This window comes from Dryobates pubescens, chromosome 36 (genome assembly GCF_014839835.1).
Source record: "Dryobates pubescens isolate bDryPub1 chromosome 36, bDryPub1.pri, whole genome shotgun sequence".
In the NCBI taxonomy this organism is placed as follows: domain Eukaryota; kingdom Metazoa; phylum Chordata; class Aves; order Piciformes; family Picidae; genus Dryobates; species Dryobates pubescens.
Window position 1 is genome coordinate 3725178 of NC_071647.1, and position 26664 is coordinate 3751841.

The 26664-nt window shown below is 56.7% G+C and overlaps 2 protein-coding genes across 2 annotated transcripts; one reads left to right on the plus strand and one right to left on the minus strand.

Moving 5' to 3' along the window:
- Positions 1-1712: 1712 nt before the first annotated feature.
- RNF113A (ring finger protein 113A) lies at positions 1713-7995 on the minus strand. The gene is made up of 10 exons (XM_054176813.1): positions 7889-7995; positions 7286-7362; positions 7060-7164; positions 6036-6143; positions 5638-5747; positions 5359-5465; positions 4567-4656; positions 2997-3090; positions 2299-2405; positions 1713-1865 (listed from the first exon to the last, which is right to left on the minus strand). The coding sequence occupies exons 1-10, from the start codon at positions 7986-7988 to the stop codon at positions 1762-1764; spliced, it is 1002 nt and encodes a 333-aa protein (XP_054032788.1). The 5' UTR covers positions 7989-7995; the 3' UTR covers positions 1713-1761.
- Positions 7996-10596: 2601 nt separating this feature from the next.
- On the plus strand, positions 10597-25811 carry LIMD2 (LIM domain containing 2). The gene is made up of 5 exons (XM_054176998.1): positions 10597-10900; positions 21091-21230; positions 23453-23497; positions 24251-24390; positions 24976-25811. Exons 2-5 carry the CDS (start codon positions 21189-21191, stop codon positions 25133-25135), a joined length of 387 nt encoding a protein of 128 aa, XP_054032973.1. The 5' UTR covers positions 10597-10900; positions 21091-21188; the 3' UTR covers positions 25136-25811.
- The last annotated feature ends 853 nt before the right edge of the window (positions 25812-26664 follow it).

Here is a 26664-nt window from a genome sequence, read left to right on the forward strand (position 1 = left end):
CCCACGGCTGCCTGGATCACCCAAGTCAGCGTGGACACCTGTGCCACGAACCAGCTTTTTTTATGCCCCTCTCTGCACAACCAGCTGAGCCTCCTTTTTTGCTGGGCTAGTCTCACACACAGCATGTAACATTCATACCAGCTCATCCTCAGTGACTTGCCCTGGCCTGGAGGAAAAATGCATTGACTTGGAGGCTAAATCCTCTTGCTCACAACTCCTCTTTGAGCATCATGTACAGAATTGACCTTGACGCCTTCCGTTATTGCTGGTCTGCCTTCCCCAGCTGCCTGCCAGGTAAAAGCTTCTCCCATGGTTCCCCTGGCTTCCTGGCTGTGTGACTCTGCCCTGCTGCTGTGGCAGCTCTCCCCTCTTCCATGATGTTTGGGGTTTGTGGTTTTTGTTTGAGGTGTATTTAAGGCTTTTTTTAGTTTGACCCTTGCAAGGACCATGGGTGCTGAACGTCTTTCTCCACTTAAGCACTGAGAATCCAGGCCTGGAGGTGTGGCTGAGGGGCTAGTGGTGCTGGCAAGAGGTCCTTTGTGTGTTTTATAAACTGTACTTGAACCCAGAGAAAGTTTGTTACTCTAGTTTTTTGCCAAAACCAAATAAACTATTTCTGAAGTCGGTGGGGGGTTGAAGTCTGCTGTTGCTGCAAGGGGAGGCAGTGGAGCACAGCTGCTGCCACAAGCTGGCTTTGCATGCTTGGGCTCTTGCCTTAAAAGCCTGCTTGCAGGGGCTTGGTGGCATATTAGGGTGCCCCACAGCTCACCACAGGAGCCTGCAGCACTGTTAGCTGCAGCTGCCTTCGTGTTTCACACACAGTTCAGGTGAAGAACTGCTCCTGCCTGAAAGCTTCAGTAGAATGCACTTTCTGTCCCACAGCAAGGGTGGTGTGAGGACAGACTACAACAGGTAGGACAGGCCCACTTCTACTTCCCCCTAGGATCAGGACTGGCACCTGCTGTCATTTTGTTAGTAATCTCAATTTCCTGGCTTGTCAGGAGGAGTGCAGCTGGTGGAAGGAAATCCTTCTCCCTCTGGTAAGGAACTGAGGTGCTGGCACTTAGACCAAGAAAAAGGCCCAGAAGCATTCACAGCATAAACCTCTTTAAGACAGGGTTAGGGACATGCTGCAGCTGTACTTGTAGATGAGTTTCCTCCCAGAAGAGGGGTGACTTGAGGTGTGTTGCCCACTGAGGTTCTAAGCATCTCCTCAATTCTCCTAGGAGCCAAGAGGCAGGCAGAAAGGCTAGGAAGGAAAACACTGAGCTATAATAAATCACAAACAACTGCAGCACTTGAGCCCTGCTCTCCCCTGAGTTGGCACATTTAGGGTGAGGGATGAGCTTAAAGCAAGCTAACATTTCTCATCTCTCTTCATGCTTAGATTGTACCTGCTCAAAGATGATGGATTTAGAGTTTTGTGCTTACACAGCAGCAGGAAGCAAGGAGGATCAGTGCAAAGTTAGGAGTGAACCAGCAACACTTTGGTAAAGAAAGAAGTTATGAGGTAACTGAAGGTGCAGCCTTCAACCCTTCCTTCCTGAGGGGCAACTGCTGAGGTCCTGCAGGCAGCCATAGTCAGCTACCACTCCTTGGTCTGACCTTACCTGTTCTGTGCCTTCAGAGAGCAGCAAACACAGAGCCTGCTACAGTCAGGATCCTGGGTACAGCTGCTGGCCCAAAGGGAACTGCTGGGAGCCTTTTTTCTCCCCCCCCCATCAAAGCTTTATTCAGCTAGATACAAAAGAGGGTGCTCTGCTATTGTGGATCCTGCCCATGGTCTGAATGCTGTTGGTCTTCCTCCTTTTCCTCCTTCTCCTCTTCCTCCTCTGCTTTGTGTTTTTCCAGTTTTGCCATGAGCTCTGCAAAGCAGGAAGAGGCAGGATGAGACCTGAGGTGCTGGGGTTGTCCCAGGTGCCCAGGTCCTGTACACACTCAGCTCCACATGGACCAGGCAGCTACCAAACCCCCTCTTCCCTACAGCTCAGAATCAATCACTGTGTTACTGACTTGCCACTTACAGTCAAGCTGCTGCCTTCACTCTCATGGTGCACACCCTCTGCCCTCACCAGCAGTCCCCACCTGGGCAAGCTCAGATGTTCATTTTGACCTACAGAGACCTCCCCCCAGGCCATGATTTACCATCTCCTGGCACTGAAGGAAGCTCTTCCAGCAGCCAAGAGCTGTGAGCTGCAGCTTAGGGCCAGCCTTACTGCCAAGGCAAGAGCTCAGGACCTGGTTCCTCTGCTGCTCCAAATGCTCCCCCGAGAGTCCTTTCTCCCAGGTGCCTGTTACCTTTTGCTGGGTTGAAGACTCCGTTGGTTTGCTTGTCACAGACATAGCAGCGCTGGGACTTGCGGTAGTGCTGGAGGGCACAGCTCTCACAGAAGTAGTGCCTGCACCTGAACAGAGACACCACAGGTCACCAGATACAATCACTGTGTCCAGGAGCTACAAGTTACTGACTGCTAGTCCTCAGAGTATGCAAAAGGGAGCTTGCATGTGGAACTTCCTCTGCATCGTCATTGTGAGAGGTTTCAGCAGTGCTTCACTGATGTGGTGGCAGAGCCCCTGGTGAGCTCTTGCAGACACCAGGTACCCAGTAAGACAGCCAGCAGTGTGAAAGAGGGCTGGCAGGGTGTGATGTCCATGCTCTGCCCCCAGCCTCCTTCTCATCCTTGCCAAGCTCTTTGTGCTCACACAGCACAGTGTGCCATGCCACCTCCAGGAGGAATCGAGGCACGAAACCACAATCCCAAGGTTAAGGGGAGAGATGATGTGCTGAGGCAGCATCTGTGGAAATCTAGAAGGTGCTTGGATAACAGAGATCCCTTCCAAGGAGATGCTCCAGGAGCAGTTCTAAGACTCCTTGGTTAGCAGAGGGTTTCCCCAGCCACCAGAAAGGCAAGCAGGTGGGCAGTGCCTGTATTCCCCTTGCCACAGACTCGATCCACAGAGGACACCTGGCTCCTCATGCCAAGACAATCACTCACTTGGTGACCACGGGGTTCTTGAAGGAACTTCTGCAGATGAAGCATTTGAAAGGCATGTCCTCCTCATCACTGCTCACCTCATAGTTTTCCTCATCTGCAGGACAGAAAGTTAACCAGACTGGAGCAAGAGCAGAGGCAGCCAGCCCAGCCCCTGCGTGGGACATGGAATATGAAATCTGGAGAGAGCAGAGCAGGTGGGATTGAAGCTCTGCTGGAGACAATGGAGGCCTGGCCTCTGGGTGTTGCTGATGTCAGTAACACATGTGGGACTGAGATATAATTAGGTCTAATGAGCCAGTGTGCCTGTTGCTCATCTCACAAGAGCAAGTTCTTTTCTGCCTCGCCCACTCGCTGCTATAAAGGGAGAAATCCTCCAGCCCCCTCATGTTTGCTAGATTGTCTTCCAAACCAGCTGCCACCAAATTGCTCAGTTCCAGCTGAACACAGAACACCCTCTTCCCCTCAACTGCACAGCAGCTCATGAGCAACACTCACAAGCCTTGGGCTGCAGCTACAAACACTGTGAGTGAGAAATAATGACGGGACTCAGCATGAAAGCATCCCAGCTGCTGGGCATGAGGGGCAGAAGGTGGCCACGTCTCCCCAGCTCCACAAAGGGACCCACACAACAGCAGTGCTACCCTTTTATAGGCAGCCAGAGGAAGAATTCTCTCTGGTGACAGTCAGTGGTTATCTGGAAACAGCAGATTTGCTCAGCACTGGTGTGGTTCCCAGCCCTAAAGTTGCCCCCCAGCTGTGGAACAAAGTCTTTTCATAGAACCACAGAATCAATAAGGTTGGAAAAGACCTCAGAGATCAAGTCCAACTCACCACCCAACAGCTCCTGACTAACTAAACCATGGCTTCAAGTGTCATGTCCAATCCCCTCTTGAACACCTCCAGGCATGGGGACTCCACCACCTCCCTGGGCAGCACATTCTCTCTCTTTCTGTGAAGAACTTTCTCCTCACCTCCAGCCTAAACTTCCCCTGGCACAGCTTGAGACTGTGTCCTCTTGTTCTGATGCTCTTTGCCTGGGAGAAGAGACCAATCCCCTCCTGGCTACTACCTCCCTTCAGGGAATTGTAGAGAGCAAGAAGGTCTCCCCTGAGCCTCCTCTTCTCCAGGCTAAACAACCCCAGCTCCCTCAGCCTCTCCTCCCAGGGCTGTGCTCCAGACCCCTCCCCAGCCTCGTTGCCCTTCTCTGGACACCTTCAAGAGTCTCAATGTTCTTTTTAAATTGAGGGGCCCAGAACTGGACACAGGACTCAAGGTGTGGCCTAACCAGTGCTGAGTACAGGGCAGAATGACTTCCCTGCTCCTGCTGGCCACACTACTTCAGATGCAGGCCAGGATGCCATTGGCCTTCTTGGCCACCTGGGCACACTGCTGGCTCTAGTATTAATTCAACCGCTGGCCGATGCAGCTTGAGACAGCTATGGACCCATTCCATTCTTAGGGATCCAGTGCCCCCAAGCCACGTTTCACTTCAGGGCACAATAAAGGGCAGGATCTGGCAGCTTCATCCATCATGAGCAGAGGGAGGGGTGCAGGGGGGGAGGGTGCATACCATTGACTCCGTAGCGGCCTTCGTCCAGCTCCCGTTCGATCTGCCAGCCGTGCTTGTAGTCCGAGCGGTCGTGCAGGAATTTGCAGCTGTCTGAGCAGCACAAAGAACCACAGAATCAGCCAGCTTGGAAGAGACCTCCAACATCATCAAGTCCAACAGATCACCTAACCCTAACTAGTCAACTAGACCATGGCACTAAGTGCCTCATCCGGTCTCTTCTTAAACACCTCCAGGGATGTCCACCCCATCACCTCCCTAAGCAGCACATTAAAGCAGGGGAATTAACAGCTAGGCTGGGTGGAGTGGAGTGTTAACATCCAGGGGCAGCCTGAGCTTTGCTCAGCAGGAGGTGAAACCTGATTGCTTCCCTCTCTGTGCTCCAGGGCAGTGCCAAGACCCTGGAGCAGGCATAGGACGCCTGGCAGGATTGCCAGGCTGTGAGGATCGTGCTCTGTGTGCCCCAGTGACAGCTCCAGCATTTACACACGTGGGAAGTGGGATAAGGAAGTCCCATCCCTTACAGGGCCTCAGCACCCAGCATACCTGAGGAATGTGGCTCATTGCAGCGGACTCTCAACAGCCCTGATCAGAAGCCAGCAGCTTTCAGAAGGGCTGACACAAGTGACAGGAGTGTTATATAAACCAACTCTGCCACAGCATCACACCCAGCTCTGCCAAGGGCCTGCAAATCCTGAAGTGGGCATCCTAGCACCACAGAGGATCCCAAGGTGGACTGGGTCCCTCTGCAGATCTGGTGTGGCAGGTGTTCAGCTGCAGGGAAGATCCCCTCACCTCCAAAGCCACAGAAGCCAGTTTCTTTGTAGTCCTTGCAGATGTCAGGTTGGTAGTCCCAGCGCACCGTGGCCCGCAGGTGCTCCGGAGCACGGATGGGGCCTTTCCTGAAAGCGTGGGAGAAGGCTCAGACTGCCTGCAGTGAAGGAAACCCCTGTGGGCCTGGCCAGAACCAGACACCACACTCAGTGCCAGCTTCCTTCTGTTTACTAACAGCCCCCAAAAGGTGCTTTGGGGCTGGTGCCTGAGCTCCTCTGCGGTCCCAGTCCTGAGGCTCACCTGACCATCCCCGAAGAGGCGTTTCCCATGGAGGTGTCCTTGGGCTTCACATACTTCTGGTAGTTGTTAATGCCACGGTAAATTTTATCATCTTCTTTTCCTCTCAGCTCCTAGGAAATCAAAACCAAAGGTGATTAAGGATCAGGAAAGCTCCATGACACAGATTAGCTCTCCCCACTCTGACACCAGTCTCCCTTCCCTTCCCAGCCCTGCCTTCCTTAATACAAGAAGCCAGTGAAGCCAGAGCACTCCCCTATTTGCAAGGGTTACACTCTTGGCCTCTCAAATTTCCAGGAAGGATGAGACTCAGACCGCACTTAGTGTGCAGAAAGGGATGAGTAAAGCACACCCTCCCCCTGCTGTGGAGCACTACCTCTTACAGAGCAAGGCTGACTCACCTCCTGGATCTTCTGGCTGCGCTCAAAAATGGCCTGGGCGTCTTTCTCCTTCTCCGTGTCCAGTTCATACACTGCTGTGGCTCCCATGTCTTCTGGGCCAACAGGTTTCTGCAAGTAAGAGCAACTTGTGACAACAGTGCCAAGAAAACCTGCACAAGACAGAGAGCTCCTTGGCTACCTGAAGGGTTGGTCACAGAGCAGGTACAGGACGTGGCCTGCTCTACCTTCCACCAGTTTCTACCATTCCATAGCACTTGCCAGGGAGGATCCCTCATGGGGCAGACCTGCAGAGGCCTGAGTGCCAATTAGCCACTGCTCCTCAGCTTTAGCCTGCAGTCAGCAAACACTTGTTTGCCCTTTACTCCTTCAGGCTCAGCCTCAGCTGGAAGCTGAGCTCAGTTCTCCCATGTCCATGAAACCATTCCACCTACACACAGGGTGCCACATCTGAACTTTTAATCCAGCTGTGGGTGGCTTAAATTCAGTTTTAATACAGTGATCTGGTTTAGATTCCTCTTTAATGGACTGAGCAGGCACCTATTCCCAGGCTTTATCAGACCTTCAAGAACAGCTGCACAGAAACTCAATAATTACTGCCAGTCTCAATTAAACCCAAATCCAACCCAGGCACCAAAAGCTTCTGGAGCCCCAAAGCTGCAACCTGCTCTTGCTCCCTCTCCACAGGAAGCTATCAGCAGGGGAAACCTGATCCAAGTGCTCCCTCTCTTGAAAATGTTGTGTGATGCCAGGCAAATCCAGTGGCATCTTGGGGGTTGAATTCCAAGCTCTAAGAGGGGAAAGCCAACCTTAGGTGGTCTCCTGAGCATGCAGAGCTATCAGGAGAATAAGCCTAGCACAGGGTGCTTATCTATCAACAGGGAAGGGACAGGGAGGAGCATCTATAGATAACAAAGCAGGAATAGCTAAACCCACACTGCCAGAGGCAAATTTCCCTATCAAGCATGGGAGCTGCCAGTCCCACCTGACCTCACAGCCCCAACCCACATTCTTGCCCAGTCCTTACCGCCGACCTTGTTGATTTGTAAGTGACTCCGATCTCCTTTGACTGATCCTCATCATCACTGCTGCTGAGAGCGTATGAGGTCCTCTCCTTTGTGCTTTTCCTGGTCTGAGGAGCATGAGGAGAGCAAGCATGAAGGACGGATAGCTCAAACACTGTCCACCTTCCGCCTGACAGGCCACTGAGGGTGCACCTCGGATGGAGCAGTGCCCTACGGTGGCTCCCTTACCTTCTGGATCATGGGGTTGGGAGCCTCCCGCCGCCGCTCCTTCCGCACCACCGTGCTGCCCTCCTCACCGCTGCTCTCTGAGGGGTAAAGCGCAGGGGTAAGGGTGCACCCGGGGCAAGGACTCAGCCCAAGTGCAGGCTCGGGACGACCAAGGGAAGTCCGGCGGAACCGCCGAGGGTGGTGGCACGGCCAGGGAAGAGCCCTTCAGCCGCTCCGCCACACGGACATCGGCACGGCCAGGGAAGAGCCCTTCAGCCGCTCCGCCACACGGACATCGGCACGGCCAGGGAAGAGCCCTTCAGCCGCTCCGCCACACGGACATCGGCACGGCCAGGGAAGAGCCCTTCAGCCGCTCCGCCACACGGACATCGGCACGGCCAGGGAAGAGCCCTTCAGCCGCTCCGCCACACGGACATCGGCACGGCCAGGGAAGAGCCCTTCAGCCGCTCCGCCACACGGACATCGGCACGGCCAGGGAGGGCGGCGAGGTCCCTCCGTGTGCGGGCTGCACCCCGGGGCTGCAGCAGGCCCTCCATCCCTTCCCCAGCGCACGGCAAGGCCCCGGCTCCCAGCGCCCTCCCGGAGCTCCCCGCCAGCTCTCACCCTGCTCCTGGTCGCTGCTGGGCCGCTTACGCCGACCCCTGCCCGCCGCCGGGCCCCGCTTCTTGAAAAGGAAGCTGCACACAGAGCCGCTCTCCGCCATCTTGCGCCGGTGGGCTCTGCCGGCGCCGCCTAGAGCGGCACTAGAGGCAGCGCCGCGCGGCGCCCTCTGCGGGCCAGGAGGACTCAGCGCCGCAAGCGGCGGAGAGGAGCCCCGAGGAGAGCGGCAGCCCCTGGGCAGGGCGCCTCCTACCGGTGGGGGCAGGCAGGTGGGGGTGGTCCGAGCTGTGCCGCTGGGTCCTGGGCCGCGGGAGCCGCTCCCCGCTCCCGTTCGCACTCCCTGTGCCTCCCGGAGCCCCGCGACTGGCCCCCTCTGCACCCCGACTCCTGCCGCCGGCCTCTGAGCCCGGCAGCGGGGTGGGAGCTACGAGGGGAGAGGGCCGTGGCCCCGGCGTCGCCATTCCCCTTCTCTCTGCATCTCCTCCGACCCTTACCGGCTGCCGCAGCCTTCCCTGTCGCCATAGTAACGACAAAAGGATCTGAGCCCTAGAACCCCCCAGCCAGCCCCACCCGGGGGTGAGCAGAGGCTGGGGAACCCCGAGACCTGCACAGGCAACAAGCACAGCCTTGGCTGTGAGAGTGTACACCGGAGTGTGAGCACACGTGTGCGTGTGTGAACGTGTGTGCACACGGGGTGTGTGTGCACACAGGTGTTTGTGTGCACAGGTGTGTGTGTGTGCACGGGGGGTGTGTGTGCACAATACGTGTACACAGGTTGTGTGTGTGCACAGGTGTGTGTGCACAGGTGTGTGTGTGTGCACAGGGGGTGTGTGTGCACAATATGTGTACACAGGTTGTGTGTGTGCACAGGGGTGTGTGTGCACACAGGTGTGTGTGTGCACAGGTGTGTGTGTGCGCACGGGGTGTGTGTGTGTGCACAATATGTGTACACAGGTTGTGTGTGTGCACGGGGGTGTGTGTGCACAGGTGTGTGTGCACAGGTGTGTGTGCACAGGTGTGTGTATCTGTGCACCCGTGTGTGTATCCGTGTATGTCTGTGTCTGTGCATGTATGAGGAGGGGACCTTCAGTGTTTCTCACAGCAGCGGAGCAGCTGCAGTGCCCAAGGAGCTCCCATGGAATGTGAGCTCAGGCTCCAGCTCTGTACCCACCCTGCACCCCCTCGTGTGGATGCCAGGAGGAGCTCCCAGTCCCTCCTCCAGACCCTGTCCCCGTGGGGCAATGCTGTGGGACACAGCCAAGCCTGAAGACAGGACCCCTTTGCCAGTGTGTTCATGCCCGGCGCCCAGGGCAGCACCTGGGTGCTGTGCTTTCAGCAGGACTCATTTGCTGAAGGCTTCCCCCACGCCTGCCATCATTTTGGGGCAGCATGGTGATGCCCTGGACGCTCTTCCACTCTTCCCCATGCCCTGATGGACACTGGGTTCTGCAGCCCAGCCAGTCTCCTGCTACCTGTGGCCATCCTCATTGCTGGGGCTGCATCTGCTCAGCAGCAACGAGTTTTACTACCAAGTCAGAATCCTCATTGATTTGCTCTTGGTGGCAGCAGCCTTTTCATCACAGATGCTCTCTGGGCAATGTGGAGTGACAGAGGTGATAAATTGTATGGCTGCTGCCTCCTGGTCCAGTAAACACCAACATAAATTCCTTAATCACATTTTTTTTGGTACAAGGAAATTACAGACAAACTCAGCACACAAAGGTCACCTGCCTCTGTCTGGGAGCACAGGCACTGAGCTCAGGCTCAGGGCCATCTCCAGCTGGCATTTGGCTCCTTCAAGTGGCACCATGCTGAGCTGAGGAGCCCAAACGAGAGTATTTGTTCCTTCATCATCATTATCAAAGCTCTTCCCACCACTCCGTGGCATATTTTGCCTCCATTATGCCCCGTTGGAGAGCTTTGGGAGGTTCAGGCGAAGTCCTCAGAGCCACAGGGTCCTTCTGCCTCACTGCTGCTGGCTCACAGCCATCCTGTCTTCCTTGGCTGCTCTCAAGCTGCCCCCAAGTTCCCTTCAGGTTTTGACTGGTAATGTTTAATCCATTTATTCTTAATGTTTTGCCCTGTCCCTGAAGAAATTCCAGCCCTCCAAACTCCATCCACCCAGTCTCAAACCCAGGGGCAGCGTTGGGGAAGCTGCCTTTCTGCTCACCCCCTGAGAACCTGCCCTGGCACATCTACTGACCACCTGGCACAGTGCTGCTCCCATGCACAGCTCTGCAACTCTCCGTGGAATTAAAAAGTTAATGGGTTTCTGAAATCATCATGGCTCAGTTTTGCTTCCTTAGGGGGTGAGGACCTGGGGACATTGGGATCCCCCTTTCCTGCTGCTGCCTGATAAGATCCTTCCCCTGCCAACGGTTTGCTGAGGCTGGTGGGGGGTGAGCTCGGCTTTCGTGTGCCCTGGAGGGATGGATGCTCCAGGATGCTTCCAGGAAACCTTACAGGAGTGGGCTAGTGCCAGGCAGAGAGAGCCCTGGGCTGTGTCCAGAGTCCTGAGCGAAGCCCATCTGCACACACACAACATGGGGAGAGGGCTGGGCGCTAGGTAGTTGCGGAGGGGAGGGGGAGACTGCACACCCGCGATTAGGACAGAGGAAAGCCGGGCGGGAAACGTCCCTGGGGACGGCGTTGTTGACAACGGGGCTGGGGAGGCTGCGGGCATCCAGGGGTAGCTGGGGAGAGGGGGGCCGAGAGGAGAAGGGGCTGGGGAAGGTTTGGGGTTAGAGGTTGGCTTCACACAAAGGAGCAAGCGGCTGGAAGACGGCAGAGCGGCGAGAGCCAATCACGGCGGCGGCCCGGCGATAAAAGGCCCTGCGAGGGGGCCGTGGGAGCTCGCAGGAAACGACTCCGGCTCTCACAGCCTGGTCTCTGCAGCGGGGAGAAGGGCAGCCGCAGCACCCCGCCATCGGGGACGGCTGGACGGACCCACCCCGACCCACCCAACCGGGGCGAAACCCTTGTGCTCGGCATCGCCGTGAGGAGCGCAGGCATATGGTGAGCCCTCGCTCGTGGAGAACAACAGGGCTGAGGGGTGGCGGCGGCTCGGTGCGAGACAATGATGGTCCTCAAGACGTGGAAAGCGAAGGGCTTCATTCACCCTGGGGATTGCCACCGGTTGTGGCTCTGCTCGGCGGTGGGAGAGCTGGGGGAGAAAGCGAGACGAAGCGGTGGGGAGGGAGAGAAAGGCAGGAGCCCAGGGAGAAAGGGATGGAGAGGAGGCAGGAAGGCAAAAGACAGGGAGAGCCCCGGGAAGCGGCACCGCTGGGAACCCAGCAGACTGGGGCTCATCCCCGTCCTACGCAGCCCCCCGCGGGCAGGTCCCACCCAGATGCGCAGGGAACTTTTTGGCTTTGGGAGGAGGCTCGACCGAGGCGGTCGTAGGGTCGGGGGAAACACAGTGGGGTCTGTTCTCGGCCCTGGGTGGCCTCGCCGGGGTCAGACGGGGGCAAGGAGCCGCGGTCCGAGCTCTGGGAACCTGCTGCTAGAGTGGGGGTGAGCACCCCGCGCCCTGTGTGAGCTGGGGGGCGAGGGGCTTGCACCCCGCACCCCTCGGGGACCGGAACGAGCGGAGGCCTGCGACCACCGGATCCGCTGCAGCGAGCATCTGGGGGTGCAGCGTTTCGGGGCTCGCCCTCCCCATCTGGCCTGTAATATCCTCTTTGTTGTGTGCTGCAGTCCATGCCGGAGGGGGCTGGACAGATCCATTTTATTAAGCTGATCAGAAAGAGCAGAGATGGAAGGAAAACCTGTTAGATCCCCACTGCCTCACCCCCCTCTTCATTAATACCTGCTAATTCTCGACGGTGTGTCCCCTGCTGCCTCATGCAGCCTGGCTTTAAACCTTTCCAGCCACAGGTCTTTCATCACTTCCCAGGGGAGGCTGTTGCATGGCTGTGAGATTTAATAACAACACAAATACCCTGAGCTCTGACATAACCCTAACCAGCCAGGGATCTCCCAGGGCTTCATAAAGGAGAGCCACTCTCTTTTCATCAGGAGGAGAAAAGACAACAGAAAAGAATTACATTATTTGTCCACTGTCACTCCAAATTCAGGAGCAGAGCTGGGAATCCAGCACAGGTCTCCCAAGTCCCACTCTGGTGCTGTAACTACCATGCTCTGAGCCAGCCTGATCTTGTCTAATTCCCTTGGATCACTTGAGACCAGCTAAGCCACCTTGTAGGTCACCTTTTTGGTCAATTTTCCAGCTGATTTTTGTTCATGGGGTGGGCATCAGTGTGCAAGGACCACCATAACCCTGGAGCACGCCTTGGAAACTGGGCTTTGTCCACTGAAGACATCGTGTGAGGGCTCTGGCCAGGAAGACATCTGGTGCCCCAGCTGAGCTGCTGTCTGTTCAGGGCCAGGAGTTGCACATCTGCAGCATTATTGACGTAGATTAGGAAATAATTGCAGGGCAGCTGATGAAGCCCAGCCCAAAACAGCTCCAGCACTGATGCCCTTTTCGAATGGGAGCCCTGCAAGAAGCAGATTCCCAGTTAAGAAGTGAGGGTCCAGCAGAAACAGCCTCTTGGGCTCTGCAAAGTGACTGGATGCATCTTCTCTTCTCAGCTCAAAACGAGGTTCCTGACCTTTTTTGGTCAACACAATCCCACGAGACTTCTCATTAGGGAAGGGAGTTCCTCTTCTGGTTTCCTCCAGCAGGTCCATCCTGAGAGCCTACAACTGCCTTCTCCAGCCCTGTGTGGGGAGGGGATTCTTCTTGTGTTTTTTGCCCATCCTCATCTTTTGCAGGGCTGTTTGTCTGTGGCCAGGCAGCTGCCATGTTCCCCCCGAGGTGTCTCTGCCTTTCACTTTCCACTTCAGGCATTTTTATTTGCCATCTGGGGGTGTTGCAGAGCTTACCTAGCTGTGAGCAAAGCACTGGGCTGGAAAACGTTAAATCTGGGTGAAGGGATTATTGCAATCAATATTAAGCACACTTCAGACATATTTCTCACTCTGGTGGTGTGCCCATAACCCTCTCCAGATGGCCAGCTCAAGGCTTTTCAGGCACAAGGAGCCTCAGCCACCTCTGATGTGCCTCTCCAGGGTTTGCTTTACCCAGCACATTCATTGCTCCAGTGAAATCCAGTGGCCACGCAGAGCACCACGTCCTCTGCTGGATGCTGTGTGGCATCTTGGATCCTAACAGTGAGGCTGGAGGTGAAGGCTGAAAACAGAGCAGCTCAAAAAGAACAGATCTCACCTGTGAATATGATTTGTGGAGGCTTGCTTTATTGAGACAATTCACAAATGAAGGCAGGCACAGGGATGGGGGGAAGGCAGGGGCTATGGAAAGTGGCTGTGCTGTGCTTTGGGGTGCCTGGAACAGGACTCACTCCTGCTTTTGCTGCCTCTGCTGATGGTGAAAGAGCAGAGACTCTCAGGAGGGGCTCTCAGAGCTCAAGAGATCGATGGGCTAACCCACAGAGGAAGTGCCAGTCCAAAGTCTGATGTTTCACAGGTGCTGTTGCACAGAGATTGGCCAAGATCACATTTACAGGTTGTGTTTGGAGACAGGGGAAATTACAGGCAACCAGAGGTCCATTACTTGGAGGACAATAAAAGGTGAGTTTCTAGAATAGGTTTTGGAAGAGTCACCAAATGCTGCCCCAGGGGGGTTGTGGAGTCTCCTTCTCTGGAGACTTTCAAAACCTGCCTGGATGCATTGCTGGCAGGGGGTTGGACTTGATGATCTCTGGAGGCCCCTTCCAGTCTCTAACATTCTGTGACTCTGTGTTGGGAAGCAGAATAAAATGCAGTGTGGTTCTAACACAGATCACATCACACTGGCTCAGTACCTTCCCTAGAGATGATCACTGGCTTCTGAAACAACAGGGCCTCATGAACCTGGGTTGAGGAAAGCACTTGTCACTGTGCCCCAGGGAAATGGTTGTTTTAGGTGGAGACAGGAAAAAGGATAGGAAAGAGCAAAACAGAAAGAGGACACTTGGATCCTTCCACCAGGAGAGAACTGAACTTGTTATCAGCCCCTTTAGAAGTCAGGAGACCTGCCCCTGGTGAGAAAAAAAATAGATGAGCAAACAGGAAGATGAAACTGGAGTCCTAGAAATGGCTGAGGTAGAGTTGTGTCAGAGCAGGCACTGGGGAACTGCTTCATGAAGCTGCTGTGGCCTGGAGGGACCTCAGCAAGTGGAGGGCACTGAAGAAGAAAAAGCATCTAGGACTTCTGGCAGAGGAAGGCAGCAGCACATCAGGCCAGATGTTTCCAGGGGTGCCAGAGAAGTGTTCATAGCAGAATACAAAGGTCTGAGAGCTCCTTCAGTGTGGTGCATCCAGGCCAGCTCCCCTGCTTGCAGCGAGCAACCAAGGGAGCTGTAGGACAGGGAACCCTGAGAGCAGGTAGCAAGGAACTGGCTTCTCCTGCTGAAAAAACCAAAGAGACTGACAAGGAATTGTGGCTCCTCTATGCATCCCTCTGAGAGGCAAATATGGTGGGAGAAGAATTAGGAACACAATGCCAGTATCAGAGTAAATGGATGACCATTCCCATAGGAAAGCAGAAGGTGAGGCATGGAAGCCACTATGGAGAAATTGAACAGGGAAGGGAAGGAGCATGAACCATTTGCCTGTCATGCTTGCTTGCTCCAGGTTTATGTTGCACTTGATTAGTACCATGCCATAGAGCCTCCAAGGCTTTCTCCCACTGAAGCAGTCTTGCCTTTGTCCAGCCTGAACCTCCCAACCTGCAATTTCTGGCCACTGCTGCTTGCTCCATCACCTGGCACTACTGGAAAGGATTTGTCTCTGCCAGAAAAGAGAATCAGGCTTTCTGCCTTCCCCATCAGGCTTTCTGCTCTGCCTTAGCTCCTAGCAAGATAGGAGATGCTAGGGAGCAGAAGCTGCCTTCAGAGCATGGTTTCTAGTGGATGCCATTAAGCATGGCCATGGTCCCAAGAATGGGCTGCTCTATGCTTCAGTTTCCACCTCTGGAAACAGGAGGAATCTAGCAGCATCTTCCTACCCTGTCTGCCTCCCCACTGAGATACAGGGGCTAGAGAGCTATGAGGTCCTCCTTGAGCCTGATCCTTCAAGAGAGGCAAGCCAAGGCAGGGCTGAAGGTGGGAGAGCAGAGCGGGTGGGCAGGGGCTTCCCTCGGGCTCCCTCCTCACTTGTGCGGGTCCCCCATTGTTGCCCTGACAAAGGCAGCCCTGTTCCTCCCCACAACTATTCCTTGTCAGCATCCCTCAGCACTTGGGCTGTAGATTTCCTGCCCACTGGCAGCCTTTCAGCAGGCAGCCCAGGCACAGAACGTGGATGGAAAGCGGATCAGTGGGGCAGGCTGGTGGAAGGTAGCTCCGTGCCATGGGGTGCAGGCAGGGACCAGCTCCAGGTGGTAGGGCTGCTCTGCAGAAACCTGATGAACAGGGCAATGGTGTCCACACAACTGGCTCTTCTGCTCCTCCCTGGAGTCTTCCACCCTGTGTCAAGCCAGGAAGGACCTGCCTTGGGTCCCATATACTGGTAAGGTCAAGTGGTTGGCTTGAAGCCACACAAGGAGCCAAGATCTGAAGCTGAATTGAGGTCTTCCATGGCTAAAGCTGGAGCCATGACCACTGGGCTTACTCCATCATCCCTCCCAAGCTGCACTTTGCTGTCTCTTTCCTTTTCTTCCAGTAGTTGAAACGTCACTGGGGACACTGTGCCTCCCTCCCTGGAGATGCTGTGCCTGGCTCTTGCACTGGCCCATTTGACACCCACTCTGCACCACACCTTGTTCCATGGTGTGGATTTGCCATGAGGCCCCAAGGCTGCAGGAACAGAGGCCAGCTGGGCAGTGAGACAGGCTCTGCCAGCTCCTCTTCACCTCCTCCCCAGTGTCCTGCTGAGAGATGCCATGGAGCTGGGGGCTCAGTGGCTGTGCTCTGTGTGTAGGCTACACCAATCCTGCACAGGGTCTTGGGGACATCAGTGCCCACAGCAATCACCTTAGCTCACCACCTCCAGGGGCTGAGCCTGGGCTGCCTCTCGCAGGTGCCAAGCCCCTGCCGTGCCTCGCTGTGCTGCTGGGGACACTCCGTGTCCTCCCAGGACGGAGGAGGAAGGGGCCTGGATTCCCCACACTGCTCTTTGGGAAAGCCTCTGGCAGGGGTGCAGTGATCCCAGCAGTAAACATGCACTTCCCAGTGCTGCTAATGGGAACCAGATGGCAGAGAGGGGCCTCTCGCCCTCCGCAGTCATGCTGCTTGCCTGGGCCGGAAACCCATCAGCTCTCGCGCCAGGCTGGGGCCCACTGGGAGCTGGAAGGTTCAGCAGTGAGGGCAAACATGGGGGGAGCTGGCTGGTTCAGCAGGGAGAGCATACTGGGGGGCTGGGGGGAGCTGGCTGGTTCAGCAGTGAGAGCATACTGGGGGAGCTGGAAGGCTCAGCAATGAGGGCAGACATGGGGGGAGCTGGCTGGTTCAGCAGGGAGAGCATGCTGGGGGGCTGGGGGAGCTGGCTGGTTCAGCAGGGAGAGCATACTGGGGGGCTGGGGGAGCTGGCTGGTTCAGCAGTGAGAGCATACTGGGGGGCTGGGGGAGCTGGCTGGTTCAGCAGGGAGAGCATACTGGGGGAGCTGGAAGGCTCAGCAATGAGGGCAGACATGGGGGGAGCTGGCTGGTTCAGCAGGGAGAGCATGCTGGGGGGCTGGGGGGAGCTGGCTGGTTCAGCAGGGAGAGCATACTGGGGGGCTGGGGGGAGCTGGCTGGTTCAGCAGGGAGAGCATACTGGGGGGCTGGGGGAGCTGGCTGGTTCAGCAGTGAGGGCAGACATGGGGGGAGCTGGAAGGCTCAGCAATGAGGGCAGACATGGGGGGAGCTGGCTGGTTCAGCAGGGAGAGCATGCTGGGGGGCTGGGGGGAGCTGGCTGGTTCAGCAGGGAGAGCATACTGGGGGGCTGGGGGGAGCTGGCTGGTTCAGCAGGGAGAGCATACTGGGGGGCTGGGGGAGCTGGCTGGTTCAGCAGTGAGAGCATACTGGGGGAGCTGGAAGGCTCAGCAATGAGGGCAGACATGGGGGGAGCTGGCTGGTTCAGCAGGGAGAGCATACTGGGGGGCTGGGGGAGCTGGCTGGTTCAGCAGTGAGAGCATACTGGGGGAGCTGGAAGGCTCAGCAATGAGGGCAGACATGGGGGGAGCTGGCTGGTTCAGCAGGGAGAGCATACTGGGGGGCTGGGGGAGCTGGCTGGTTCAGCAGGGAGAGCATACTGGGGGGCTGGGGGAGCTGGCTGGTTCAGCAGCTAGAGCAGACTGGGGGGCTGGGGGGAGCTGGCTGGTTCATCAGTGAGGGCATGCTGGGGGGCTGGGGGAGCTGGCTGGTTCAGCAGCTAGAGCATACTGGGGGGCTGGGGGGAGCTGGCTGGTTCAGCAGCTAGAGCAGACTGGGCAGCCCTGCTGGGCAGGGGAAGGGGATAAGGCTCCCTGCACCCATCTGTCCTGGCAGGAGGCAGGTCACTGTCAGGATGACCAGGGGATTTCCTTGAGGGGCCACCCCAGATGGTTCCCCCTGCCTACATCTGTCCCCAAGGTCAGGCAGGAAGGTGAGAGGGGACAGGAGAGGCTCCTAGGCAAAGGTTCTGCCAGTGAGCAGCCTCTTGGATGAACGTTGCCTTGCTCATCCCCACCCTTTGGTGCTAAAAGACACAGCAGCAGGCACACAGCTCCTGCAGATGACCTCCAACCCCGAGGTCCTGAGTTGAACACCAACTTGCTGAGATGACAAAAAAAACCCCTCCCAGAGCATAACTGGCAGCTGCTGGTGGTGACCTGGGCAGGCAGAGCTGGCAGCTTGGGCACCAAGTGCACCCTGCTGGCTGTGGTGCTGTGTCTCTGGAGCACACCAAGATCCACCTCCCTCTGTGTCTGCCATGCTGTGGCCACCAGTGCTGCCATCAGAAGCTGTTTCATCTGCTCAGGCAGACAGTCTACATCCCTCAGAGAAAGGGGATTTGGGTTTTGGTCCAATCCAGCCATCAGATACTCCCAGGAAGGGCAGGAAGAATGGAGGCTGTAAGGCAAAGGAGCTCTCACCTTGTCCTGAGTCCCCAAACTGAGTCCTCAATCCTGAGTTCTGTTCTTCTCAGCCTGTGTAGCTGGGAACAGAAGTTTGGAGAAGCCAGGTCTGGCAGCATGGTGCCAGCCTCCACTGTGGAGACTTGGCCTTGGCTCTCTTGCTTTGTCACAGATGCCCTCTGCACTCCTCAGAAAGCCAGCAGGCCCCCACTGCCCTGGAGAGCTGCCCTAGCACTGTGAGGACTTCCTAACATCAGCTTGGCAGCCTGTGCCACTGAGGATCCTCTGCTCATGGAGGCTTGGGCTCAAATCCCATCCCTGCAGACTAATGGCTCCTTGGAAAAGCGATGACAGCAGCTGAGGGCCACTTAGAAACCCTCCTGTGGTTTCTGACTTGTTGTGTTTCCCTTATCTCTTCAGCACACCCTTCCCCTTTGAGATTTCTCCTCTTGCCTCCTGTCCTCTGGCAGGAAGGACATTTAGCAACTTCTGCTCATGTGTCTGTAGAGCAGTGACACCCAGGGGACCTCTCGCTTGAAACCAAGGCTGGGAGAGCCTGGGTGGGGGCTGCAGAGTAAGGGCATGGAGGGGCAGAGGGAGAATAAGAGGAAGGAGACCTGGAGGCTGGGTCTGGATGGAGAACATCAAGCCATGGGGTAGGATAAGTGGGATGGCAGTGAAGGGAACAGGGTTTAAGGGCAAGAGAAGCAGAGGAGCAAAAAGGTGGAAGGAGGCAGGGAGTGCGTGCTTATGGTGAAGGGCAAGAAGCAGAGATGGAGAGACTGGGGAAACCAAGGTGAAGAAGGTGGCTGGGGTAGAGGAAGAAGGTGAGCTGTGGGGGAAGAGGAAGGGAAGCTGAGGGTGGGGAAATGTGTGCTGCAAAGGCTGGGGAGAAGGTGAAAGGCAGGTGAAAAGGGGAGGGCTGTGCATCAGAGGCTTGTGTGGTGGAGGGACGTTAGGTTTTCTGGGTTCCTCAGGGTCTGTACTGGGCTGCAGGCACTGCTACAGATCCTGGAGGCATGAGAGGGAAGGTCTTGTCTCAGGGGCAGAGAGGGGCTGTGGACTTGTGCCAGGAGCCCCTAATGCTGGAGCTGCTGCTCAGCCAGCTCTGCCCTGACCCCAGCAGACGCAGGGCAGAGCAGCAGCTGCCTGCATGCTGCCATGCAGCCGCTCAGCGAGCAGGAAATAACAAGCAAACCACAGAGGAGACAGGAAATGATTTGGGTAAAGCAGGAGCCATTTTGTCAGATGAGGCTGTGAAATGTTTGTGACAAGAGCCTTCCAGCCCCCCTCCCCCCCAGCTCACCCACTACTGCTCAGGACCTGGAGCAGAGGCCTCTCGACTCTGAAAGCAGCCACTGATGCTGGGTGCCTTGCTGGGCACAACACAAGCCTGGGGTTGGCTGCTGGGTGTTGGGACAGCCAAAGAGCCCCCAGGATATGTTTGCAGATGTCACCAGGTTGGCATTGTGAAGATAACCCCTGCCCCAAGCCCTGTGTCCCAGCACATCTAGGATCTACCCTGGCCCTCGGGCAGCAGGACAGTTTTTGGGGTGACAGTGTGAGGATGAGAGGTTTGACCAGGAGAGGAAAGCAGCCTTTGACTGGAGTGTGTGAGGTGCTGGTTTGCCAGTGCCCAGCGCATCCCCATCCTCCCAGAGCTGCACAGCCACCCCTTCACCCCCCTGGCCCCAGCTCTGCTCCTCCCTCAGCACCCTTTGCTCAACCCCACAGCTCTGTCTTGCAGATGCAAGCCAGGGCTCATCAAGCCTGACCTTTTATGGCTGTTTTGAAGGTAAGGGGAAATGGGGAAAAGCCCTGAGGCTCTGACAGTGCCTTTTCAGCTCACTTTTACCAAAAGGGTGATTTATTGGGTTTTTTTCCCTTCCCTGTGCTGCATTAAAATTGGTCCAAGACCTGTCAAAGTCACCCTCCTGGGCACTCAGCACATCACAGAGCTCACAGCTCCTGGGTTGCAGCCTAAAGGCGACGTGGGCTCCCCGGAGAAGACAAAATCCCCATCACTCGCTCTGCTGAGCTGTGCTCTGCTCTCTTCAGCAAGGCTTTTCTGGGCTAAAATTAGCCTGAAATCACAGCCCTGGATCCAGCAACAGCAGTCCCTTGGTGGTCACATTAGTGAAACACTGGGGGCTGCTTTCACTGCCTTGGCTAGACAGGGGCTGTGGCTGGGGGTGGAAGCCCTGCCCTGCCGCTGGCAGTTTGGCCATTGCCTGACAACTGCCTTCCACTCATGGGTTTGGAGCAGATGTCATCTCATCACCTTCTGCTCCTTTTCCACCATCCCTCTCCCACCCTAGACCAATATCTTTGTGTCCTGTGCCTGCATCAGGGATAGTGTGGCCAGCAGGAGCAGGGAGGTCATTGTGCCCCTGGTTAGGCCACACCTTGAGTCCTGTGTCCAGTTCTGGGCCCCTCAGTTTAAGAAGGACATTGAGACACTTGAAGGTGTCCAGAGAAGGGCAACAAGGCTGGGGAGGGGCCTGGAGCACAGCCCTGGGAGGAGAGGCTGAGGGAGCTGGGGTTGCTTAGCCTGCAGAAGAGGAGGCTCAAGGGAGACCTTGCTCTCTCCAACTGCCTGCCCCCCAGGTGGGGGTTGGTCTCTTCTCCCAGGCAATCAGCACCAGAACAAAAGGCCACAGTCTCAAATTGTGCCAGGGGAGGTTTAGGCTGGAGGTGAGGAGAAAGTTCTTCCCAGAGAGAGTTGTTAGCCACTGGAATGTGCTGCCCAGGGCGGTGGTGGAGTCACTGTCCCTAGAGGTGTTCAAGAGGGGACTGGATGTGGCACTTGGAGCCATGGTTTAGCAGTCAGGAGGTGTTGGGTGACAGGTTGGACTTGATGATCCTGGAGGTCTTTACCAACCTTATTGATTCTATGACTAGAGCTCCTGAGCTCAGTGCCCCCAGATCACCTTCCACCTTCCTAAAACCAAGCAGTATTCCAACCCTGCACCTCCTGTTTGCCAGTGCAGCCTGGTGTGCCCAAGCTTCTTGGATCCCTCAAGGAATCCCTAGGCTGAAGAGGCTGCTCTGTCCCCATGGAGGAAGCTTTGAGCACACTGCTGCCACAGGCCAGGTCCTGCAGTGCTGTGCAGATGTTGGCTTTGGGGTGACAAAACCAACCCTGCTCCTCTTGACATTTCCTTCCCAGGTGTTGCAAGAAGAGGTCTGTCTTAGACACCTCCTCAGGGAACATCGACCCACAAGCTTCAAGCTCAGGATTAAAGACACAGAGGAGGGGAAGGAGCCATGTTCCAGGCCACAGGACCTGCCAGCCCCACCCCAGCTCATGTATGTAGTGGTTTGTAGGGGAATTGCAAGCTGGGTTTGGGCTCTCAGGGCTGGAGGGCTGCGTACAGAAGCTGTGTTCCGGACCTGCCACTTTAGGGTGATCAAAGGCAGTGTCACTGCTACTCAAACAACAGGCTGGGGACAGGAATGTTCCAGCAGAAGGTGCTGTTTGCTGAGCACATTGCACCACCAGCGTCCAGGCTCTGCTCTGTCCAGAGCTGCTCGCCCTGCTCTCCTCTCCAGTTGCTGTTTGTTTGTGTTTCCATGGCTCTCCCTGATCACAATGGAGAGCATGCGAGCTGCCGAGGATTGGAGCGACTGGAGATGGAAAAACATAAAGGCTCAAGAACATCTCCTGCTGGGACAGGATGTGGCCCTTCCCCCAGGGAGGATATATCAGATATGAAATAGATAATGAGGCTGCCGGAGCCAGCGGGCTGCCGAGAAGTGACGAGCGGCGCTGCGTGGCCTGAGCCTTGGGAACGGATGTGCTCCGGCCCCGAAGAGGCAGCCTCTTCCTCAGCCCTGCTCAGCTGAGCCTGGAAGCAGCACACTGCCTCCCTAGCCCAGGAGAGCACCTGTGCTTGCCTTACCCGCTGCCAAGGGATGCGACCGGTTTTACGCGGCCTGAGCCTCCTCGCTGCCCTGGGTCCCTCTGTTGACTTTGGCTTCGTTCTTCCAGCCCCGTGGGAGCGAGAGGAAAATCAAGTCCCTGACCCCAGCCCATGAGAGCAGCTGGGAACCGTCTGAGGAGGCAGCTCAGTGAAGTGAGAGTTTCCTGTGCTGTCTCCTAGGCAAACTGCTTCCAAAAATACGAAGGAGAAAGGATGGGGAAAGGACAAAGCTGGAGGAAGGAGGATGGGAGATCAGCCTGGGGGCAGAGAGGAGGAGCGGTGCTGGCCAGGCAGAGCCAGACCAGCAGCAAGAGGATGGACAAGGAGGCAGAGGGGTGATGTTCTGGGGCTGTGCTGCCCCAGCCTTGGGAGCAGACAGGGCAGAGAGGGGTGAGCTGCTCTGTTGTAGAGCAGTCCTGGCTGGTCCACCTGGCTGAATGTGTGGTCACCCCTTTGATCCCAGCTGGTTGAAAGGAGGGAGCATTCTCAGCAGTGCAGAGGAGGCTGGAACAGTTGCAGGTGGCTGACTGGGAGCCAGTGGGTACCAGTGCAAACAGTCTGCTTGGGGAGGGTTTGGCAGGAGGTGATTTGGGAGATGAGTTGTTGGCAGCTGCAGAAGGGAGAGCACTGCAGAAGGAGATGGCACTCTGAGGTCCTGGGGACAGAGGTACAGGCACCTCACTGTTTGGATCTCTCTGCCCCATTCCTCCAAGGACCAGCTGCCTCTGCCAAGCTGCATGTCTTCAACCACGGAGCATGTCTTAACCTCTGGCCATGCCCTGCTGCCCCTCCTGCCCTCCCTGCATGCACAGAGCCTGCAGGGACTCCGAAGCCTTCTGGCTCTCCCCCTCGGCACAGACGTTTCCTGTGCAGCACAGCACAGCAGAGTGAGGGCTGATAACAGAGTAGAGAGGAACTCAGACACAAAACATCCACTGAGGGGCAACCAGCACAACGTGCTCCATGAGAGTGAGAGGCACCCCAGTTGTGTCCTGGGGGGAGCTGGCAGTCTACCTCTCTCTCACTGCAGGCAGAGACCCACACTGGCAGCACTGCGAGAGCACTGTGCACCTCCAGCAAGAGAAGGGTTAACGATGACTCTGCAGTCCTGGGGGGTAGATGATTGTTGACCAGAAGGAGCATGAGCAGCCTCTCCCACCGAAGCAGGGCTGCTGTTAGGTGGAAGTGACCTGGTGCAGGTCACAGAGCAGGTTTTGCCAGGGGCTTGTGCTGCAGCAGCTTAGTGAAGCCCTTTCCCCCAGACTGTGTCCCAGGGATGTGGGTGCAGGACTCCTCTGCCGTGGTTGTTCCTGAGGAGTAGTGCTGGGGCTGTGGGTCCTGAGACATGAGTGGTGGTTGCACTGGGTAGCCCAGGACAGTGATTGTTCCCTGCAGATGGTGAGAGCTGCTCATCAGGTCATGGACAAGGGAGTTGAAAGATGGTCACCACGGTCCTGTCACAGCCAGGCAGAGGCTGCTGGTGTGCCCCAAGGTCCTGCAGCTCAGCTGCCAGTACCAATCCTCTGCTGCTCCTCCTGAAGAACAGCTCAGCACCAGGCTTGGCAGTCCAGGCTCTCATTTTGATGTCTCTTCTTCTTCCCTTCTTAGGAGGCAAAGAACAGCTCAGGAAGCAGCACAGTGCAGCGCTCCAAGGTACCTGCAACTTTACCACATCCTACTGATTCACAGCAAGGGGGGAATCACAGCATGGTGGAGGTTGGAAGGGACCTCTGGAGATCATCCAGTCTAACCCCCTGCTAAAGCAGGGGCAGCCAGAACAGGTTGCCCAGGATCATAATGTGCAGGTGGATTTGGAAGCTCTCCAGAGAAGGAGACTCCACAACCTCTCTGGGCAGCCTGCTCCAGGCCTCCAGCACCCTCACACCAAACAACTTTCTCCTCCTGTTCAGATGGAACCTCCTGGGTTCCAGTTTGTGCCCATTGCCTCCTGTCCCTGGGCACCACTGAGCAGAGTCTGGCCCCAGCCTCTTGCCCCCCAGCCTTTAGGTCTTGCTGAGCATTGCTCAGCTCCCCTCTGGGGCTGCTCTTCTCCACCTCTCAGCCCCAGGGCTCTCAGCCTTTGCTCCTCACAGAGCTGCTCCAGGCCCCTCAGCAGCTCTGTAGCCTCCACTGGACTCTCTTCCTGTTTAACTGGGGAGCCTGGAACTGGACACTGCACTCCAGATGTGGCCTCACCAGGGCAGAGGGGGAGGAGAACCAATCCAGCACCAGCCCAGCATCAGTGGAGCACTGGAGGGCAAGGGCCGGTGGGGCTGCTTCACACTAATGCTCCAGCAGCTGACAGAATGGGTGTCAGGGGAGAGAGCTGAGTGGGAGCCAGGCACAGGATCTCCCAAACCCCTTCCTCATCCTGTCTCCCTTTTTTTTTTGTGTCCTCTTGCCCAGTCCTTCAGCCTGAAGGCTCAAGTGAAGGAGATGTGCACTGCCTGCCAGAAAACTGTCTATCCCATGGAGAGGCTGGTGGCAGACAAATTTGTCTTCCACAACACCTGCTTCTGCTGCAAGCACTGCCACACCAAGCTGAGGTGAGCTGATGGTGAGGGGGGCTGCCACCTTGGTTCTGCCCACCTGGGTGGGGGAGGTCTTTCCAAATAGCACATCTATGCTCCCACCCACCACAGCCCTTGCTCTTGTGGGATTGGTAAAGACCCCCAGCCCACTCAGCACAGCACAAAAAGGGACTGCCCTGACTACCTGGTCCCAAATTTCAGCTGAGCCCCACCTGGCATGGAAGAAGAGCTCCAAGGTAACACAGAGCTAAGCCACAACTCCCTCCTAGATGACACAGAGCCGAGGCTGAGCTGCCCTTTGGAATCTCCACTTCACAGCTCTTAAAGCTGCTCAGAGCAGTGCCCAACACCCCGAGCTGGCTGCAGGCAGCAGATGACCCTTTCTAAGAGTCCTCTTCCTGCATGCTCCCTCCTCAATCTTCACAGACCATTAACACTGCTCCCAGCACGCCCCACCAACTGCCTGGGGTGAGCAGTTGGCCCTTCCTAAGGGTCCCCATTTACATTCCTCCCTGTCCCTCTGCCCCCGAGCCTCATGCACTCCCCAGCCCGGCCTGCAGCCGCGTCCCGGTGCCCTGCTAACCCTCTCTCCCTCCGCAGCCTGGGCAGCTACGCGGCGCTCCACGGGGAGTTCTACTGCAAGCCCCACTTCCAGCAGCTCTTCAAGAGCAAAGGCAACTACGATGAGGGCTTCGGGCGCAAGCAGCACAAGGAGCTGTGGGTGCACAAGGAGGTGGAGAGTGGGACCAAGTCGGCGTGAGCGCGGCCAGCACAGCCTTCCCTGGAGCCCAGCAGAGAGGGCACGGAGCAGCGCTGAGCCAGGGGCTAACTGAGCTGATGTAAAGCAAAGGGGACACGAGGGGCTGTGGGTGGGAGGGGAGGCAGCCCAGCCCTCCTTGGAGGATGCTTAGAGGGATCCTACACCTATAAGGACAGGGCAGAGGCGACTGGGGCAGAGCCCCCAAGCCTGAAGCCCTCTCTCTGCAGGCCCCTCTCCCTGATGAGATCAGACCAGAAGCTGGTGCCTGTTGCCTCTTGTCCTGTCCCTGGGCACCACTGAGCAGAGTCTGGCCCCATCTTTTTGTCGCCCACCCTTTAGCTCTTGCTGAGCATCGATCAGATCCCCTCTCAGGCTGCTCTTCTCCAGGCTCAACAGCCCCCAGGGCTCTCTGGGTCACAAGTTTCAGGCCTGTGACCATGGCAAAGGAGATGACTCGGGGGAGCTCTTAACCTGGCCTGCAAGTCACAGCAGAGCCCCCAGCTCCTGCCACACCAAGCCTGCCTTGCTGGGAAGAGGGGGGGAGGCCTCCAAATGAGGAGGGTCCTTGGTTTCCATCAGCTCAGTTCAGCTGGGATTGTTCAGCCTTAAGGATGTTGCCCTGCGCCCGTTTCTCAGTGTGTTTTATAGCTGCCTCTGACGGTACGTCCGGCGCCGGAGCCTGCCGCAGGCCTCCCTGCGCTCCTTTATTTTTGTAATACAAGGGTTCTGAGCCTTCCCTGTCTGCTCCTCTGTTCCCAGGGGTCTGGGGAGGTGGGAGCAGGGGGGCAGTCTGCCTCTTCCTGTGGGAAGAGCCCCTGCCCGTGCGGGAGCGAGGCAGCGCTCCTGGGTACGTGGCTGTGAGGCTAGGACTGAGCCAGCAGTGTGCCCAGGGGGCCAAGAAGGCCAAGGGCATCCTGGCCTTCATCAGGAACAGTGTGGCCAGCAGGAGCAGGGAGGTCATTCTGCCCTGTGCTCAGCACTGGTTAGGCCACACCTTGAGAACTGTGTCCAGTTCTGGGGCTCCCTATTTAAGAAGGACATTGAGACACTTGAAGGTGTCCAGAGAAGGGCAAGAAAGCTGGGGAGGGGTCTGGAGCACAGCCCTGGGAGGAGAGGCTGAGGGAGCTGGGGTTGCTTAGCCTGCAGAAGAGGAGGCTCAGGGGAGACCTTCTTGCTCTCTCCAACTCCCTGCAGGGAGGTTGGAGCCAGGTGGGGGTTGGGCTCTGCTCCCAGGCAAGCAGCACCAGAACAAGAGGACACAGTCTGAAGCTGTGCCAGGGGAGGTTTAGGCTGGAGGTGAGGAGAAAGTTCTTCCCAGAGAGATTGGCCATTGGAATGTGCTGCCCAGGGAGGTCTGCCCCACCGTTCCTAGAGGTGGTCAAAAAAGGCTTGGATGTGGCACTTGGAGCCATGGTTTAGTTGTCAGGAGGTGTTGGGTGACAGGTTGGACTTGATGATCTCTGAGGTCTTTCCAAGCTTATTGATTCTATGATTCTATGGCTGAGGTAGCTCAGTCCTTTAGGGACCCA